Consider the following 18,851-nt stretch of genomic DNA (forward strand, 5'->3'; position numbering starts at 1 on the left):
CTCGACTTCTGCGTCCGTATTGACAACTCCAGATTTCATCATCGCTTTACTGCCTTGCTGTTAAAGCCCCTGCGGCAGGATCAGGTTCCAGGGGAGCCGCAGAGCAAAACTTAATGAATCACATCCACTGACTTCGAGCGTTCTTGTTTAATCTGACAGGTTGGCGAAGAAACAAAGGCAGAGTTGGAGGGTGTGGAGGACAGAAAACGGTCTGTTAACCGGAGAGAAATCGCTTCCCATTCCCACATCTCATCTTTTGCCAGCTGCAGTGAACATGTAGCACTGAGGTAACCAACTCCTCTGATCCTTTCAGCCGTCTTCTGTAGCCTCGAGTGCAACAAATATAAATGACAAATTAGCACCTCAGAATTTACACATATGTGGTTGTGCCCCTTGTCTAACATGGTCTGGAAGAATCACGCCTCAGGGGCAAAAAAAGGATGGCTGGAAATGAACTAAAGCAGGCAGCAGGGCAATGTAGACATGAAAACCAGCGTGCACAGCTCATCAATCTGACATAAAGCATCGAGAGAAGCGTCCATTTCCAGACATAAGGGAAAAAAATCATGTAAAAAGACAGCAGGTCTTCTGGACCAGTTACAAATCCCACACAAAACAACCACCCAGTGCATTTCCAACATAAATTTATTGCTCACATAATCACATTTTGGGTTTGAATCATAATGTTCGGATGCAAACATGTTTGTAGTCTTCATTGCTTGTGTGAATAAGCTGATTCAGACGTTACAGTATAAAGTAGCGCGCAGTGAGCGCTCAGTCCAGCTCCAGACAAAGGCGGCTCTGTCTCCTGGGAGCTGTATGGCAGCGAGGCAGGAAGACTCCTGTCATTTCTCTCCATGATGGGAATCCTACAGGTGCACAATTTAAGTGAACGACGATGATAAGCGAGTGAATGAGTGTTTAATTTTGAGCAGGCACAGCCGTCATCGCCCCTTCACAAATGCCTTCAGCTGCATCGGCTTCCCCGCTGCTCTGCGGTGCCCTTGCTGGTAATCAGGGTTTCATTCAAAAATGAAAATTCAATGACAAGAAAAGGGCCTAGAATGGATCCAGCCAAGGATAAGAGTACAGTGGATACGGCTGGGGCATGAGAAAAGATTGCCTTTCAAATTTGAATTGGTCAAAAGTTAATATTAATCGAGCTAATGAAACCTGCAGATATCGACAAGAACCTTAAAATGTGTATTTTACATGCGATCTTTATCTACTTGTCTGTCAGTATCACCAGAGCATTAAGACGCATCAGGCTAGTTGAAAATGGAGATTCAGTTTCCATAGATAAAGCTGGCTGTGATGACTTCAGGATCTAAGGTGGGTGCAGAGGAAAAGACAGAGGTGAGGAGGTGAAGATGATAACCCCCCCCCCCATTAGGTGTTGAGAGTATATCTACAAAATCAGTGTGAAAATAAATAATCCAATAATTGGGTTTTAATTTCCCCCAATGAAACACTTAAGAAAATATCACAAGATGTGACGAATCAAAAGGAACAGAGACGCTTCAGTGATCTGGTGGCGACACCCTGTTTACGGGCGTAACTTCTTGTCCCTCCGCGGTCATTAATCCCCATCCAGCCTTGGCCGTGGGGCTTGACAACTCTAGCTCCAGGTCAAACCCTTGAGAGACACTGTTTACACTCTCTTGGTTCCATTGTCTCTGGGTCATTAGCAGCAACAGCATCAGTTTCTAACAAAGCACCAGATGACCAGAAGGCCTAAAGTGCCTGTTTCTACACAGCTTCTGAGGCAGGACCGAAAGGAGAATGTGGCCTCCACTGTTTGGGGAAAGATAGCATCATTACTTTTGCTGCTTTCAACTTGAAAAAGAAGAGAGAGAGAAGCGAGTGGGAGAGAAGTGCCGTGTCTCTCATGGGATCGGTGGCAGGTAATCGTGGCAGTTAATGTAAAGCAGATGGCAGCAACGTGCTCTGGCTCAATGAAAACTGCTCCCCCAATATGTGACTTCAGATCTGGAGACACCTCCAGGACACTGTTGCCTGGCTATCACTGTTTGGGTTGTGTGTACTAGTGAGGGTTGTGCCCAGCTGCAAGCAGCGTGGCACGCGGCTGGACGGGGATCAAGGCAGCTCGTCATGAAAAGCCTTGTGTTCGGGGCTTTAATTGTGATGCGTTTTCGGATGCTGTCAAGCCACCGAGTGGAAGGCTAGATACCGGACGAGGTCAAAATGTGGCAAAAAGTGGGCGGTGGGGGGAGGGGGGTCATTTAAAACAACGATAAAAACAACCACGTCATATTTCACGCTTGACTGTAGGGAAAAAGACAGAAGCATGATGCAAAACACTAAAAAAAGCAGCGATTCAAAGTCTCAGAGCAACAAATAGAGGAAAGAAAGGCACCAATTTTCCTGTCAGTGTATTTGGATCCTGGCTAAAGAACGATACTGTTGTCACCATTGTGTTAAAAATATAGTGAATATAAAGTGGATTTCTCAAGCATTGTGCAGAACTGTGAGGAAATGTGCCCCATTCGCCTCCTCGGTGACATTATTCAGGTTATTTTGCGTCAGTCGTTAGTGTGTGAGAAGAGGAGCAGAGAGCTGGAACACTAATACCTTTTCAGAAGTGACATCATCTTGAGCCGTCATATTCAAAACATTTCACGCCCAGCGAAAGGAAAGAATCATGACTCCAAACTGTTTCCTGAACATAATTTAGCACGTGCACTTTTATTTTGAAATCTATATGGCGACTGACGCTGTGACGGGTTCTGCCGACGAACCTGCAGCGTTATTCCTGGTGGTAAGACTCTGGAGAGTGTGAAGGAAGCGACCTCCGCTTCCCAGGCGGTCGTTGGTCTTCATCATCAGATGAAGTCTTATCCAAAGAGATGCCGTAGCACACCAAGTTACGCCCTGTGTACAAAGTATACAGCACACGTGGAAATGTCAGGACCTAGTTTACCTCAAATAACCTCTGAAACCCTAGAAAACGCTGCAGAGTCATGGGAGCTTTATCAGGGAGCCAGATCTGGCATTCCTCACAAGCCCAGTCAAACTCAGATACAATCATTTATGTTATGAAGACAGCCACAAACACACCTGTTTGCCCTTTAACACTTCTCACCCATTCAGATTCAAAGGTGGACAGATTGAGTCCCTGCAGATAAAAAAAACACTTGACGGCCAGATGAGGAGATAAAACCTCGAATGCAAATGAAGAACGCGGCGAAGGAGATTCCCTGTAAAAAAAAAAAAAAAACCCGAGAGAAGACACTGCAAACTTTGCATTTTTTTTAAGGGGAGTTTCTTTTTACGTCATTTAATCTTCTCACAGCCCTCGACGAGATAACATGTCACAGAGGATGGAGGTTGTAGACGCGCGGCCCATTAGGTCCGTTTAAACATAAATAAGGCGTACATTTGTGGATGGGTAAACACCCATCGTGGTCAGACTCAAAAGTCAAGTGGGTGGAGCGGGAGAGGGCGAGCACACATTAGCATCCATTAGCTTATTGTCAGAGACGTGAATGTGCAGCTTGTTTCCAGCGCGGTGCTTAAGGCCGTGACAGAAACGCCCAGACACTGATTTGTTGGCCTGTGTAAATACAATCGTTTTTGGAAAACACACCCAAAACGTTTCAACATGAAGAGAAGTCAGAGGACTCGTCCTCAGATGCATACGACCTCGTAGCTGAAAATACTTTTTAAAAAAAAGAACTGTTGGGATAACAAACATCACAGGAACTGAGCCAAGAACATTCGTGCATGATCTGCAACTTGAATCTGTCCTCGCTGAGAGCAGCCTTGGACAGAAAAGAGGAGTGTTTTGGAAAATCCACGTGTTTTCTGAGCAAGAGAAAGTGGAGACAAATGAAAGCCAAACCAGGACGAGCCGCTGAAGGCACCGTAATATCGATGTGTTTTGGAACTGTATCATACTTTCAGGGGGACTTGAGATTGGCGCCGGATACAACGCGGCCATTGAGAGCAATCAGGGGTTTATCCCTGCAGACCAACACTGACACATCGGGGGGGGGGGGGAGCTGAGGAAGGGGGGGGGGGGGGGGGGGGGGACTCAGCAAAACGTGGAGTCATGTCTGCTCACCGCAGTGCACGACCACCTCATGGTCGACCGCGTTGAAGCAATCGCGGTCGATTTGCACTGGGAGGATTCATGACTCACTGAGCGTTTCCCAGATCCCTGATACCCGAGGGGATCCTCCCCACGTCAGCGTGTGCCCCCCTGCCTGCACAATCGTTCGTGCACAACTGTCGAACACACTGGACAACAGAATCAGCATGAAAGCAACCCTCGCTTGGAGTCGGTCTCAATTTCCAGGCACAGTGCGACATATGACATCAGAAAAACTGGGATTGGGTGAAAATTCATCATTTCCACACCCTGCTGCATGAAAACTGTTGAGCTCGTTTAGCCTTGAGCGATGGTGTGTCAGGAAATCTCAGTGGACACCGCAAATCAGGAATTACGTTCAGGATTTCTCACATTTCAAAGTGCTCAGTGAACTTTTCCCCTTCAGCCAACGGCCTCACGTTGAATCTTATTAAGGCTTTAAGTCTCATGAGGGAACAAACAAGGAGCCAACTGCTGGATCACATCACAAACTGAGTTGGACAGTTTTCGCCTCGCCCCTTAAGGAAAACTTGTTATTTTACTCGTTTCTGAGATATCCAAAACTAGAGAAGCTTCTTGGATGAGATGCAAAACATCTTCGAGACACTACAAATTAGTCCAGTTGACCTATTTTAAGCTGAAGTCAGAGAGGAAACGGAAGGTCTAAAGGATGATGCAGGTCAAAAATCCTGGAAATTTACTGAAAAATTGGTGAGGACAAAATTTTTAAATCCATGAAAGCCGGACGTTACGTGATGATGGGACTTCTCTCGCCAACGTGGCGCCATACAACAAAGGGACGTGCACACACCTGTGATGAGGAGGGTCGGTTCCTGAGAGGGATGGACGGACTCGACGGTGGCTGCTGCTCTGTCTCCATCGCTCGCTGTTTTGTGACTGGTAAAAACAAAACGATGGTTGGAGAAAAGAGAAAATAAAGAAATGCTGACCTATTAGACGGGTGTGTCGTAATGTGTCATATCCGACTGCACTTAGCCCATGGTTATCATCTGGATGAGATGTTATCAGGATAATAACCTGAGCAATAACAATGTTATTCATCACAAGCTACAGATATTTTACAAAATGATAAATTATACATGTAAGAGCTCTAAATCATAAATTAATCAAATGTCGTGTGTCTAGTGGAAGTCAGGGAGGGAAGTGCAGTCAGCAGCGAAGGGAAAATAAGGTCTAAAGCAGCTGTTATGCCGCGATGTCCAGACTTAAAGGAAACCACACCCTGCTGCATGTTCTCTTTCCTCCTCGGCCTGTTGGAGCTGATGGAGAGTGTCCTGCAGGCTTCTGATCTTTGCTTTCTTTTCATTCAGCACCACCACGAAACGTGAGTAGAGCTCCCGCTCCATCGCCTCCTTATCCACAACCTGCTGCTCCAGCCTGATGAGACCCAGCCATAATGACAGGAAGCTGATTTGATTGTGCTGAGGCATTGTTCTTTCCTTTAAAGCTAACTTCCTCCTCATCCTTACTCATGAAGTATCCTCCTGTGCTCCTGCTTCAGCCTGTCGTTCTCCTCCAACAGCCGGCAGTTTTCTGACTCCAGATCGGTGCTGCGCTTTAAAGACTGACCGATCATATCTCGGTTCAGCTCCACGGGATCCAGAGCCGGCTGTAGCTCCACGGAACCCAAGTTCACCTTGAGAAAGACAGAATATGAAATTCCAAGATAAATCATTAAAGATACCAGATTTTGCGTGTGTTTTTCCTCAGACGCACTATAAACTGTGGGAAGATGAAATCTCTGTTGCAACAATAGCTGCTGATCTCCCAAACTTGTGTAAACTGTCATTTTACTAAAAGCAGGACAGTCTTAGAAGTTCTATTTTAGTTCGATTCTTATAAAAACTCCAACAAATCAGAAGCCAGCAGTAAACAACGACAACAAATAAACAAGTTTCTCTTTGATTCTTCTGTCAGAGAAGCTTCTGAATCACAGACAAGCCTCAGATAATAAGAAGATTCTTCCCCTGGTTTGTGTTTTGGCACAAAATCACAGAGCAGGCCTGAGGTTTTGGAGAGGAAGACAGATTTTCTAACGTTTAGTTGATACTGTGCGTTGTATAAATAGCTCTGCAGCCCTCTGGCAAAAGAAAATTATCGAAAATGCTGTAATTCACCACGCCGCGGCCAACGAGTCTGCCACCAATTTCAAATAGCCCCTCGAACACCGGTTGCACGTTTGCTGGGAGAGGGTCGTGCGACGCACCCAAACACAGGACAGGTGAAGAGAAGCAGCGCTCACGATGCTCAAGGAAACCAGAAGGTGACGAGGTGCTAAATCTTCATTGGGCTCCGTCAGGGTCCAGGCCCACTATAATAAAGCCACGATCTTCAAACGCTCCCATAAAATACTTGATGCTGTCCTGGCAGGCTACACAGCTGTTTTCCCCTCCACGCTTACGTGTCACGATGAGTGGACATTTGCTGCCTGTGACGCCCACAGCACGATATTTACTTACCTCAGCACAGCATCTCCCTCCTATGATTAATATGGTTCCGAGAGGATTGACTTGGCTTCGTCTTGAACTCTCTAAATTGTCTACAAGTTTAGCGAGGAGCAACGGCAGTTTCAGTTGCCAGGTTCATCTAGCTGTCGGCCATCACCGGCCCTTATGCTATAGATTATAATTATCATTACGATAATAAAGTGATCTGAAAAAGTCAAAATTGAACACGTATAAATGACCATCTTCAGAAAAATTCAGGAATACCTCTTAGGTTGATGACGGATTCTCTTTAAAACTGTATCTACAGTTATTTCTACTAATGGAACTGTCATTCTGAGCCATTTCCTAATGCTCATGTCAGACCAGATCACTATAAACAAGCCGATGATTGTACAGTTGTTAACCTAATAGTGCCGAGACGCAGAGGAGACCACCCAGGATCTAAAATAGAAGAGACCTCATAAAAATCTAGGGTAACATCAGAATGTCACGGTGATCCAGTCCAGGCTACTCAAAAGGATTTAAGGGGAATCTGCATGACACAGACGGTTTCATCACTCATCAGTGAGTTGACATTACCGAGATTCAGTGTTTGTGCAACATGATCCGCCCTTATCAACAAATGGTGAACTAGTGCAGGCAGAGGCCCGGTAGAAATGGCTGACGTTTGGCTTCGTCAAGTACTGCACGCAGGTCACATGTTCATCTCCGAGGATCAACCGATCTATCAGCGCACAACTGTTGCTTTACTACAAGCTGCACAGTTACCGAAGTGTGAGAGGTGTGGCAGCGTTCCTCACACCCGTCCACCTGGAGCGACCTCGCTCCGCTCCGTCCTTCCAGAGAAAAGTCTTCCGGCAGTAAATCCACCACATCACAGAGGATTGTGTGAAGGCTTGAAGCTCAGAGGTGCTGCGTGTACGCGCTGCAAAATCCTACATCTACTGTAAAAGTCTCACTCATTCTCAAGAAAACATGGCAAAAATATGGCATTTATAGCCAAAGTCGCCGGATACAGAGCAGGCAAGACGTGGCTTTCCTTTGCTCTACACTCTCAGATGAGACTGAAAGTAATGGCGGCTTAACATTTGGCTTCTTTCCTGAGCTACCGAGATAAAGGTCAGGATCTGCCAGGCAGTGGGAGGTCAGAGCTTTAGCCTGTGAGCCACGAGCCACATTCCTCTTCTGTGTTGGATGGCCACAAGGAACAACAAATAAGGGAGCCATTTAAGCTGCGTGCCTGACTGCTTTTATCATATCTATTATAATGTATTTGGAATCGAACGATCAGCGTCACCCAAAAGGAAACGATGAACAGATGACACACAAAATGATGAGAGGACGAAAACGATTGAGCTGAATTTTGCGACAGTCTTGACAAGGGGATTAGAATGTCATTAGGCACCTTCTGATGTGTGTGGTCTGACCGTGTGTTTGTGCGCCTGTCCCCAGTCGACTACACAGACCTCGAGGTCGAACCCCTGGAGTTAGGAGGATGTAGGTGTTGCAGCAAAGTTCAGCACAGCCCGGCAGTGCGTTGGCACAATGCTAACAAAGCTTCCTTTCTGCTCTGTCCAGCACAATGACTGAAAACCACTGACCCGATGATAACCACTCTTTCGCAATAGCGTCACATTATGGAGATGATGTACAGATATTTAGATATTGAACATCATTTCCATTTATGTACTCTTAAAAACAAACAGGCCAAATTACTTTTCATGGCCGCATTTGAATCATTATTGTGTTGGGAAGTGAGTGGGTGAGCGTAACGACAAAGAGACATTGTTTCAGGGTGGGCACGAGCGATACGGGGAGTGTGACCAGACATCAGCTCCCGTGTCCACCGTGCAGAGGCGTGCGACCAGATAGAGAGCAGGAAGTCGGTGGGAGGAGGTCGTAACGTCACTGATAACATAAATGTTCCCATAAATGATCGCCACGCAATGGCCCAGTCCCAACTTTAGGGTAGGGACAGGGGATCAGTGGTCTGAACCATCTCAGGGGGCTGGTCTTAGGTGTGTTTGTTTCGTTCATACAGTCGGGCACACACACTTAATGGCGGCGTTTCTTTGGACGCAAGACAATTAGACGCCTAAATATCGATAGTTATTAGAGATATAAGCTCAGTTAAATTCACAAGTCTCAATACTGGGGAAAAAGGTTCCCTCACTGACAGATTGGTGCCTAAACACACATTAGGGAGGAGATTAGGTCTGACCCAACCCCAGAGACCACCTGCTTACTAGCAGCAAATAGCCAAATTACATCCATCATTACAACCTCTGGGGTCATATTCATAAAATAAGTCAGGTTGAGTTCACCACCTGGTTTGTGTCTAGCGGTCGTTTTCTTTTTTTGCTATTTCTGTACCCTAAAATTATCTCCTGAGAAGAAAATGTTACACTACTTTTTTTACTTTTGACACTTTGAAAAGAGAGAAGTATGAGAAGAGACTGGAGTGGGAGAAGCAGCTGTTAAACTTGAGTGGTACGCTTGATGCAACACTCACACACACACACACACACACACACACACACACACACACACACCACACACACACACACACACACACACACACACACACACACACACACACACACACACACACACAGCTCACAGACATCATTCCTGCCGGCAACCGCGTGACAAAAGGGATGCATATTTACAAGCAATTATGGCTGGACAGATTTCAGAGCTGTCAATCATTTGGTGTGTTCTCCAGCTCTCTGAGAGGGGAATTTAAGAAGTTTTTCTCTTTCAAGTGGAAACCAGTGCAGGACAAATTTTTCCTTAGGATATCTGCGTTATGATAAAAGAAAACCTGTGGCCGTTACAAAGAGGAAACCGGGTTAAATACATTAGCATGCATTCCACTGGAGACACCAAATCTATATCCAGATGTTTTTAAAAAAGTGTATTTATCTAAAGGCATTTTACACAATACTGGTGTCCAGTAATGAGTGTGATTTGTATTACTACCACTTTACTCTGAAACTGTTTGAAACGTATATTTTTAGCCCAGTTGCCACTAGAATAAGTGTTTTAGCATTAAGTGAGTGATATCAGGAACCAATCATCTGTCGTTGCTGTTACCTTCTGCCAGATGACACTGGTTAAACCCAGCAAAGGTCACCGGTTCATCGCAGGGCTGACAGATAGAGACAAACAACCGATCACATCCGTGCCAACAGGAAATTGAGAGTCAACAATTAACCTAAATTTCATGTGTTTGTAGTGTGAAAAGAAGCAAATAAACCCAGAGGGAGTCCACCCATCCCGGGGAAAACACGCAAACTCCAAACAGACAGAGCCTGACCTTGTGGGAAATCAAACAGGACCTTCTCCTTGTGAGGCACAAGAGCTGACCTTTGCCCTGTGGGGACTTGTGTGACGGACCCTCTGGGCTGAACGTGTGGTTTAGTTTAATACCGATGTACTATTGTGGTATACTGGGAATATTTGTGATTTGATTTGCAAAGCATCACAAATGTAATGTCATTTATTCAAACTGATCTTTTTAATCTGGACTGAATTAAACTGAGCTACCTCCATTTTTCTGTCTAATACGTCATGTTTACTGAAATACTGGATGTAACAACATAATGTCACTGGAGAGTTGCCATTTCGGCAAGAGGGCAGCCACAGGCTGACAGCCCCTCTTAAACCAACACTGCGTGCGTGTCAGGACTTGGACACATGCACTTGTGTGCACGACCAACACTCCAGGGAGAAAGAAGCTCTCGTTCAGAACTATTAGATGGCAATGGCACTGTCCGTAAATCAGGCGTTTATGGTCTCCACGGTATCCTTTACCCCCGGGCTTCTCTACCTGCACAGCAGTTCCAGGACCCTGAGTGACCTCTTCCCTGGAGGCAGCAGCAACATTTTAAAAAAAGCTTTCAAAAGCAGTGTGACCTGCTGCTGTCAAACCCATCGTGTAACCAGAGTTACAGTATAGAAAAATAAATCCCCTCTGTAGCGTTGATACTCTGTTGCTTTTGCTAATAATCGACTGATGTGCTTTAAATGACTGTGGAAGCTTTTAACCACAATGCTCCTATCTTCTTATATTCTTATCTGTGCATCTTTCCACAGCGGCCTGAAGGTACTGAAACTGTTGTAATTCATTGACAATGTAGGAAAACTATAAAACCAATCTTTTTAACAGCACCCCTGTAAAATAAAAGACTTCCTTTCTATTTTGTTGTGCGTCATTAGATGCATTTATCCTGGGGCGACAATGACTTGAAGGAAACGTACGATGTTGTGGAATTTGGAGATGGACACTGATAAATCCTGCTTGAACTGTGTTACGTCCAAGACGTTTAGGATTCAAATGGCGATTTTACGTATCGGTGTGTGAGCCTCTGCAAACACAGGACGCTTTGCCGCTGGTCCTCAGTGTTCTAAAGTACACAATATTAAGATCTACACAATTGTTTGCTCACCAAGACATTATTCGAGATCTTCTGATAGGAAAGACGACAGTGATCTGGAGTAAGCTGAAGCGAATACGCCGCCTCCTCGCCATCATCCCGTCTGTGTCCTTGTGCTCCATCTCCTGCTAGTGCACGAAGGACATCTTCAACATACTCCTCCGTTGTGACGCCCATGTCATCAGCGTCCCTCGTCAGCTCCTCTTCCGACACTGCACGCAGGAGGCACATTTTTTGGTATTAAAAATTGGAGAGAAACCAGACAGAGGCATTAAAAAGCACTATAAACATCATGTAGTAATTGTGGCAGGAGATTTCAGAGGAAGCTTGCAGAAAACCCAAGAAAGATGTCCTCAGCTGTTGCACAGCTGCTCGCATGCACTTGAGGGTCCCAATTAGTACATCAAACACAAAAGCACTGACATCCCACAGCCCTGCACATAGCTGTCACAAGTCCGTCCATGCTGTCAACTCTGCAGATGGACAGCAACAGACAACTAGAGAGCACTTACATTCCAGGTGTCCTTTAAGAGAATATGCAGTCCTCGGCATAAAGAACAACGCACACATAAACACACACACACACATGCCAGGAGATGCACAAAGACATGCCTTGTAGCGTTTAATCTACTTTAAACACCTGTAGGTTACAGCATCAGACTGGGGAGGGATGAAGGACACAGTTGTCCCTCTGGGTAAAAGACCAACACTGACACGATTCAACCTACATAGTTGGGCCACTAGTACACCTGGGGACGACCCAAGCAAGTCATAAAGAGGTGCCTGTATGCTGACGTTGCATATATAATCTGTTCATGATATAATGAGCCCTTACCTTCTCCAATCCACGCTGAGCTGCCATCGGTGAGAGCTAACGTGAATCCGCCAGCCAGGTCGACGGCCCAGTCGAGCCGCAAGAAGTAGGGGGTGTCCGGATAAGCACTCACCCTGATCTGTTGGACTCGACCGCTCATCACCTGCGGGAAATCACGGATACGGTTGAACCAAAGCCATTATAAATTCAAGTCAAACATTTTGTTTAGGACATTTCATTGGTTCACTGTTAAGCTCTGCAGCCCTCTAGTTAGTCCCTGATGTAATTGTGTAGTAGTCTCCAAGCTGCATCAATGTGGCTCATTGTTTTCCTCCTTGGAACTATGAGTGTTTTCAATGGGGGTCTCTGAGTCAGTGGAAGCACATGGGATTTAATGGGTTTTGGAGTGTGGCCTCCCTGACCATCAGCAACATAATTACACACTGTTGAAGATAAATAGAAGAATCGATTCCAAAAGACGTAGTTGTAAAGAGCATCGCTCTCATACAGCCAAACAGATTTCACCACGCTGATGTTTTTTGCCAGGAAAACTCCACGGATTAATTTTCAGTGATTAATTATTCCATGACAGTTTGTTTCACTGGCCATAACTCTTTTTTTCTTTGTAAAAGGCTTAAGAAACTTTTACTTGATTGTAAATTTACAGCCTAGAATGTGTGATTATTGACTGCAACTGAAGAGAGGGGTGAGTTGGACATCACGTCTGCTTAAGTACAGGCCAAAGGAGATGGAAGGGGGGAAAGGACAGCTTAATTGGCAGTTAGCCATGCTGGACATGTTTGGAAAAAAATGAAAATAAGCGCCTTTGAATGTGACAGCACTGCTTTATTTCATGTTATTCTTTACGTCCCTCCCACAATTACACAGTCCAAGAGAGCAGGTGGTCAAGGTTATTAAGTGAGACACACAAGAGGCAAAGAAATACACATGTGACCTCTCCACACACATACACTCAGGTATGGAATCCCCAGTTACAACACACGGCTCCTTTATGCTTCAAAAAAGGACTGTAAATGCACAAGGGGCTGAACAAGATGAGGGAGCCGAGGGCGTCAACTTTAACCTCATAAAGTGAGTGTGGCTACTCATTAGTTATGGTAACATCTGTTACGGAGAGACAATGACCCTGTGATAATGACTGAAGGATGCTCCAATTAAGTAAACAGTGCTCCCTGTCAGAAGCGCAGGGCTGCCCGGAACCTTGGAAGACAAACCTCAATGCCACTGCACAAAATACATCAATTTCATTATCATCATCAACTGACCACCCCCCGCCCCCGACACACACACACCCAGCATTGACACACCACTTTTATCCTCACTGACCCGCCTGATATTTCTAGTTATGCTTGTCAATGCATCTACAACATTGCCTGAAATTAAAACTGCATGACCAAAGTCGGGACCGGCTAGGAAAATCCGCCACAAAGATGGCCCTTAATTATACTAATTAATGATAAAATGAGCTGTTGGTGCAGAGTGGAAAAAGCCAAAGGAGTTAACCAACTCTGTAATGGACCATAATAATTAAGCATGTCCTTTCACTGGACTGTCCTCACCTTTCACTGTTATCATGAGCACTCAGGGAAAGCTACTTTCACATGAACAAAGACAGAGAATATAGAATATAACAAGCAAAACTAATTAAATCTAGATATAGAGGCCAACGTGTCCGGCTAAAATAGAGCGGACCTATTAAAGATTACAGATCTGTAATCAGTAAGTGACATGCCAACATTTCTTCTTAGTGGAGTGTATTAGTGGCCCTCCTAATAGCTCTGTGATAAACATATATTATCTCAGAGGTTTTAATCGCTATCTAGACACAAATACTGTACAATAACAGTTCCGGGGTTTTGCTACTTCGTTCCTATCTGCAAACTTAAACTCTTAAGAGTGGTAAAACGTGTCGCATTGACTTAACAAAATGTTGCTTTGGTGTGGCGAGAGAGCAAAAGCGCAAAAATGTTAATGTTAAAATGATACGGTCAACATTTTGAGCACATTTTTAGTCTCCTTACTCTCTGTAGACCCGGACGTTTCAAGCTTCACGGTTCCTGCTTTCAGCCAATCAGCAAAGCCGGAAGTAGAAGGAGGGCACGTAGACGTCACACGTGGCGTTACGTAAGATCCAGAAAGCAGGAAGTGTGATGTGGCTTTAACTCACAACAAAATGGTAAGTTTCTTTTCTTTAATTCAGGTGACGCTTCTCGATATGTACTGTGACTTTTAAGCATTTTCTGCAACACTCATGCTCTCTTTAATCTATATCTTAAATGTTCCGTGCCAACACACATCCCAGATTCGTCCTTTGGGAGCGTTTTTAATGAATGCTAAAGCCCAAGCTAATATGAGTTAGCTAACATTTATGAAAAAGAAGAGAAAACTTTAAGCTACCTAGTTAACATGACGGTTTTCACATGTGTACCTTCATATTTAATGTTTGTCATATATTTTCATTTAAACTTCTTTTCAAACGAAGTCTAATAGTGAGAGATCTACTTTCTTTTGTGAGGATATGCCACGTAACTGCATCGTACAGTATATCAGAGGGTTTCAGCTTCATGTTGCAATTCGTTCTTGCAGGAGAAATTCCTCGTTTCCAGAACGGCAAGATGGTTAACTGTGCTACTCTCTGACGATCTGTTTTAACAGATTTATAAATATCCTCTGCAAAACGTGAAGATTCACAAAAGCAAGAGGGCAAATGGAAAGTCTGGACCAAACGACAACATTTCTAATTATATTAGTTCACTCCTCAACCTCAACTTAAGTTTTACATTTATTTATTTATTTAAAACTAGTTAGGTAGTAATTATAAGTAATTACTGCTTACATTTGTTGTAAACGTCGACCATTAGGTCACAGTTTTTCTGTCCAAAGCAGAAATGAGTTGCAGACGTTAACAGTCGAGACTCAAATGCAATACTCAGCCAAAGTATTAAGTTGCAGAAAATATTGAACAATGCATTTTCTGTCGGTGAGATCACTGAAAATGGCAATATAAGGAATTGTGTTCACTGTTTGGGAGTGTAGCAATGCTCATTGCTAAAAGTTAGACGGAACAGTTCCGCATCTGTCTTTGCACGAGGATTCCACTGGGATTGTCTTGCTGATGTTAATCTAAATGTGTCAGTTGACGCCATTGTCACGGTGTTTGACTGAACGCTTGATTACAGAACTGCCACGTCAAAAGCAGCAGCTTGGCATCAGTCTTGTGCAGAATTTTATTGAACTGGCTGGACGGATTTTCTGATTTGTTATTTTGACGAAGCATTCTCTCTGTTTTATTTGACAGTCGGCCATCTTCAATTTCCAGTCACTGCTAACGGTGATTCTGCTCCTCATCTGTACCTGTGCCTACGTCAGAGCTTTGGCTCCCAGCCTGCTGGACAAGAACAAGACTGGGTAGATATTTAAGACCTGTTGACATCTTTCCTGCGATCCAATGACTCCTAGGGTACCTGAGACAGGGGCATCATGAAGTTTAAAACTATATTATTGCAGTGAGCTTCACTCAGTTCTAATTGTAGATTACTGTTGAGACAATATATGTCAAGTATAATTTGCTACTCTGGGCTATTATTGTGTCAGCCCTGGACAGCATGTAAACGCTGACGTTATGGTTGGTTTGGACACTTTTTTTGGAGTTTCAGTTTGTCTTGTCTTGTCCACATTATTGTTCCTTGTCCGTTTGATTTAAAAAAAGAAAAGTATCAAATCCTTATCGTCCTTGACTCCATGAATTGGTCTGGCACTGTTAAAAAAAACCTCTAAACTTTAGGCACGTTTCCACTGGTAATTTTACGGAACCGGGGCCATTGGTGCATGTCTCCACTTCAGGACCCCCCAACCCCCCCATTAACAGGATCTTTTTAAAGGCACATTTCACACAGCTGTGGGAAATCATATTTTCTTGCGAAGTCACAGCGTCTCCGCTCCTTAGACATTTGTTCCTTCCTCGTTATTGTTTTCTTAATTATTTTTGCTTTTGGCGACTTGCCCGGGCGACATCAGCCAGGGGTACGATCATGGAGAGGTGGGAGGAACGGTTCCTGTATAGTTCCTCCCCTATTATCACACGGAGACGCCAGCAAAACAAGGAGGGACGTGCACGTGAAGCCGAGAGTAGCAGCTGAAATGATTATGTCTCCCTGTAATCAATTTTTGTTTTAATCCCTGTAATCTGTAACTATGTATCTATAATCTGCACCATGTAAATATATGAAAATGGTAAACGTTGCTCTAATGAGGCAAACGTGCGTGCGTGCGTGCGTGCGCGTGTGTGTGTGTGTGAGACACACCGGTCGGTCGGTTTGAAGGTTGTTTGGTCCAATTAAAGTGGACATTTGCTGACCTGAATATGGACACTGAGGGGACAAAGGGACTCCTGTAAAATGATGAGGGGGGGTTGTTATTTTGTTGTTCCTGCTTTTAATATTTTCAATCCTTCATCCTGTAGGCTTCTAGGAATTTTCTGGAAGTGTGCCAGGATAGGTAAGCCCAGCTGTGGTTTGTTTCCTTCATAATAGGAAGAAGCAAAGTAGTTTAAAGGTGTAATATTGAACTTGAGGTGATTTCCCACCTCCAGGTGAGAGGAAGAGTCCCTGGGTGGCCTGCTGCTGCGTCGTCATGGCTTTCAGTATACTGTTCCAGCAGTAGCAGCCTGGAGGAGACAACAGAAACACCGAGGAGGAGACGGACGCTACGATCCCAGAAGCAAAAGCTTCGTCGGCTGTCGCATCGATAATGTAAAAATGGGGACCTGTCAGCAGAGGGAAGGACGGAGGAAAATCAGCCTGCGTGGGGCGGATAGGTGGGAGCCGATAGCCCAAGAGTGTGTCCAGACCCTTTTATAGATCTCCAGATCTGTCGTTGTGTTTGCCCATGTGGAATATTTACTCCGGATGTATGTGTGTGTGTGGTCGGGGGGGGGCATGCTTTCTGTAATCTGCCACTTATTTCGAAGGAAACAAGTCACATCCTGGCATCATTTGTGGGCTCAAATGATACAGTATTTGTCCAAACATTTCAAACTTAAGTTTTTTCCCCCCCCCACCAACTTTGATCACATTGTAAGATGTTTGAATATCGCAGAAATGAGCTTCAGGAATGCTCAGAATGGTTCGGTTGAGGGTTTCTAAACAGGCTGTGGCTCTTGCTGCCTTTCAACACCTTCTGTCCAGTGTTGGGTTGGTTTAGAAAGAGCTCAGATTCCACATACAAAATACCAGTCGTCTAATATTCCAACACAAGTTACCAATGTTTTTTTTAACGCATCAGTTTGTTGATATTTATTAAAGAAACCTTTTGAAAATCCGCTCTTGAGCTCCTAAGTGCTGTCAGCATCTCTTTCTGGCTGTTTATGACTGCACTGCTCACGTCATTGAGCAAAGCCTGGAATAACACGCACAACACGTTCAGGCTTTTACCTGCAACATGTTTTATCTTCCGTTACAGATTTGATGAGAATCCTTGAGGCTGCAGACAAAATCTGAGTTTAAACTTATTAAAAAAAGGGTTTCTAGATTTCCTTGGAGCCTCTGTGACCTCACACTCTGGAATTAAAGCAACACTCAAGCCAATTTCAGCCTAATTCCATATATTATCTGTCATCTTAATTTCCACAATTTCAATGATAAACGTGACATATTTAACTTCAAGTCGTGTCACATCTCTAATTAAGCGGCCCTCCATGTTGATGAGCCATAACAGAGCTGAGACCTGCTGTTGAGGGAACTGCTGCACATCGCTGGTGTGAGAGGAATAATGAAGCTAAATGACTTGTTCCCACACAGATTTGGATCTTCTGTGTGGCACACGCATCTTAAAATACTGGAGACTTTAACGCTCACCTTGGACTCTGGGATTACTGGTGAGTATCTGGGTCTCCCACGCGCACGCACGGTCCCTGTTAGGGAACATGGGTCCTATATTGGGGTGCATTCTATTTGACACTCCCCCGCTTGAGATAGAGAATCAGGTGAAGTTTCCGGTGGAGTCGGGATTATCAGCTAATGACGCCGATACGGGAAGCTCTCAGTCCTCTGCTTCTATCTTGGGACATGGAGATACCACAGGAACGGAGAGACTGGGTCAATGAGCCAATCTGGAGTCCTGAACAGAGATGAAAGGAAAAATCAAAGGGAGGACTTAAGCTCACGTTCCAAACAATCTGTTTGTTTAAAAGTTCGTAAACCAAACCGATTTGATTTTTGAACTGAGGACGCAGCTTAACTAAGGAATATCTGATAGTGGCTTTTAGACTGCTTCAAACGGTCAAACTGCAGAAAGAAAAGAAAGATGTCATTAAACTGCGTGTGTTATTTGGAGCAAAGGTCGTTGGGATTCTATGAAATATGTGCCATTAAAACCAGCGCATTGGCATCAAACTGGAGGCGGGCTGTAAAATATAACATTAAGTCATCAAGCAGTCAGTCGTGTTTTCATAAGTTGACACCATCGAGCCGCATAAAAACCAAACAGACGAGCGGCTCAAGCCCGTCATTCCCCGTCTGGTATCTGCTGTGAACAGGCTGGTTCTCGCTGTCGTTGGGAGCGCTTCAAAGACAGGAGAGTTTCCACCTTCTCTTGGTGAGCAGAGAAGGGTCCAACCAGGCTGTGACCCTCAGCAAATTTAAAAGAAAATACATTGGTGAAGTAAACAATAACGCAGTGACCCAAGTTTTGGTGTTAATAATCACTATTATTAATTATTAGTTTATTTCTGATATTGTTATTAGTCACTGTGACCCAACTAAGGGATACAGTCGTAGAGGATGGATGGATGGATGGATGGATGGATGGATGGATGGATGGATGGATGGATGGATGGATGGATGGATGGGTGGATGGATGGGTGGATGGATGATGGTTGGATGGGTGGATGCATGGATGGGTGGATGCATGGATGGATGATGGATGGTGGATGGATGATGGTTGGATGGATGGATGGGTGGATGATGGATGGGTGGATGGATGATGGTTGGATGGATGGA

At 44.6% G+C, this 18,851-nt stretch overlaps 2 protein-coding genes across 5 annotated transcripts; one reads left to right on the top strand and one right to left on the bottom strand.

Moving 5' to 3' along the window:
- Positions 1-627: 627 nt before the first annotated feature.
- On the bottom strand, positions 628-13,946 carry LOC130525444 (DNA repair protein XRCC4-like). 4 transcript variants are annotated; one of them, XR_008950490.1, is made up of 9 exons: positions 13,875-13,946; positions 11,854-11,995; positions 11,031-11,230; positions 5,602-5,768; positions 5,354-5,509; positions 4,923-5,008; positions 2,760-2,892; positions 2,593-2,680; positions 628-869 (listed from the first exon to the last, which is right to left on the bottom strand). XR_008950490.1 is itself a non-coding variant. In XM_057032235.1 (8 exons), exons 2-7 carry the CDS (start codon positions 11,990-11,992, stop codon positions 2,768-2,770), a joined length of 873 nt encoding a protein of 290 aa, XP_056888215.1. In that variant the 5' UTR covers positions 11,993-11,995; positions 13,875-13,946; the 3' UTR covers positions 628-869; positions 2,760-2,767. The 4 variants fall into 4 exon arrangements, 2 of the variants coding, with proteins under 2 accessions (XP_056888215.1, XP_056888214.1); XR_008950489.1 differs by having other exon boundaries at positions 2,593-2,892; XM_057032235.1 differs by lacking the exon at positions 2,593-2,680.
- tmem167a (transmembrane protein 167A) lies at positions 13,923-17,173 on the top strand. Its single transcript, XM_057032236.1, has 4 exons — positions 13,923-14,029; positions 15,152-15,261; positions 16,316-16,350; positions 16,445-17,173. The coding sequence occupies exons 1-4, from the start codon at positions 14,027-14,029 to the stop codon at positions 16,513-16,515; spliced, it is 219 nt and encodes a 72-aa protein (XP_056888216.1). The 5' UTR covers positions 13,923-14,026; the 3' UTR covers positions 16,516-17,173.
- The last annotated feature ends 1,678 nt before the right edge of the window (positions 17,174-18,851 follow it).

Source organism: Takifugu flavidus, chromosome 5, assembly GCF_003711565.1.
Source record: "Takifugu flavidus isolate HTHZ2018 chromosome 5, ASM371156v2, whole genome shotgun sequence".
Classification (NCBI taxonomy): Eukaryota; Metazoa; Chordata; class Actinopteri; order Tetraodontiformes; family Tetraodontidae; genus Takifugu; species Takifugu flavidus.

Bases quoted from the DNA above. Each gene is read 5' to 3' on its own strand.
- LOC130525444 (XM_057032235.1), bottom strand. From the start codon at position 11,992: ATGAGCGGTCGAGTCCAACAGATCAGGGTGAGTGCTTATCCGGACACC. The intron at 11,231-11,853 runs GTAAGGGCTCAT...TCCTGCGTGCAG, and splicing joins CTCAGCGTGGATTGGAGAAG to TGTCGGAAGAGGAGCTGACG. The intron at 2,893-4,922 runs GTGTGTGCACGT...CTTTGTACACAG, and splicing joins ACCGACCCTCCTCATCACAG to GGCGTAACTTGGTGTGCTAC.
- tmem167a (XM_057032236.1), top strand. The intron at 15,262-16,315 runs GTAGATATTTAA...TTCATCCTGTAG, and splicing joins CTGGACAAGAACAAGACTGG to GCTTCTAGGAATTTTCTGGA. The intron at 16,351-16,444 runs GTAAGCCCAGCT...TCCCACCTCCAG, and splicing joins CTGGAAGTGTGCCAGGATAG to GTGAGAGGAAGAGTCCCTGG.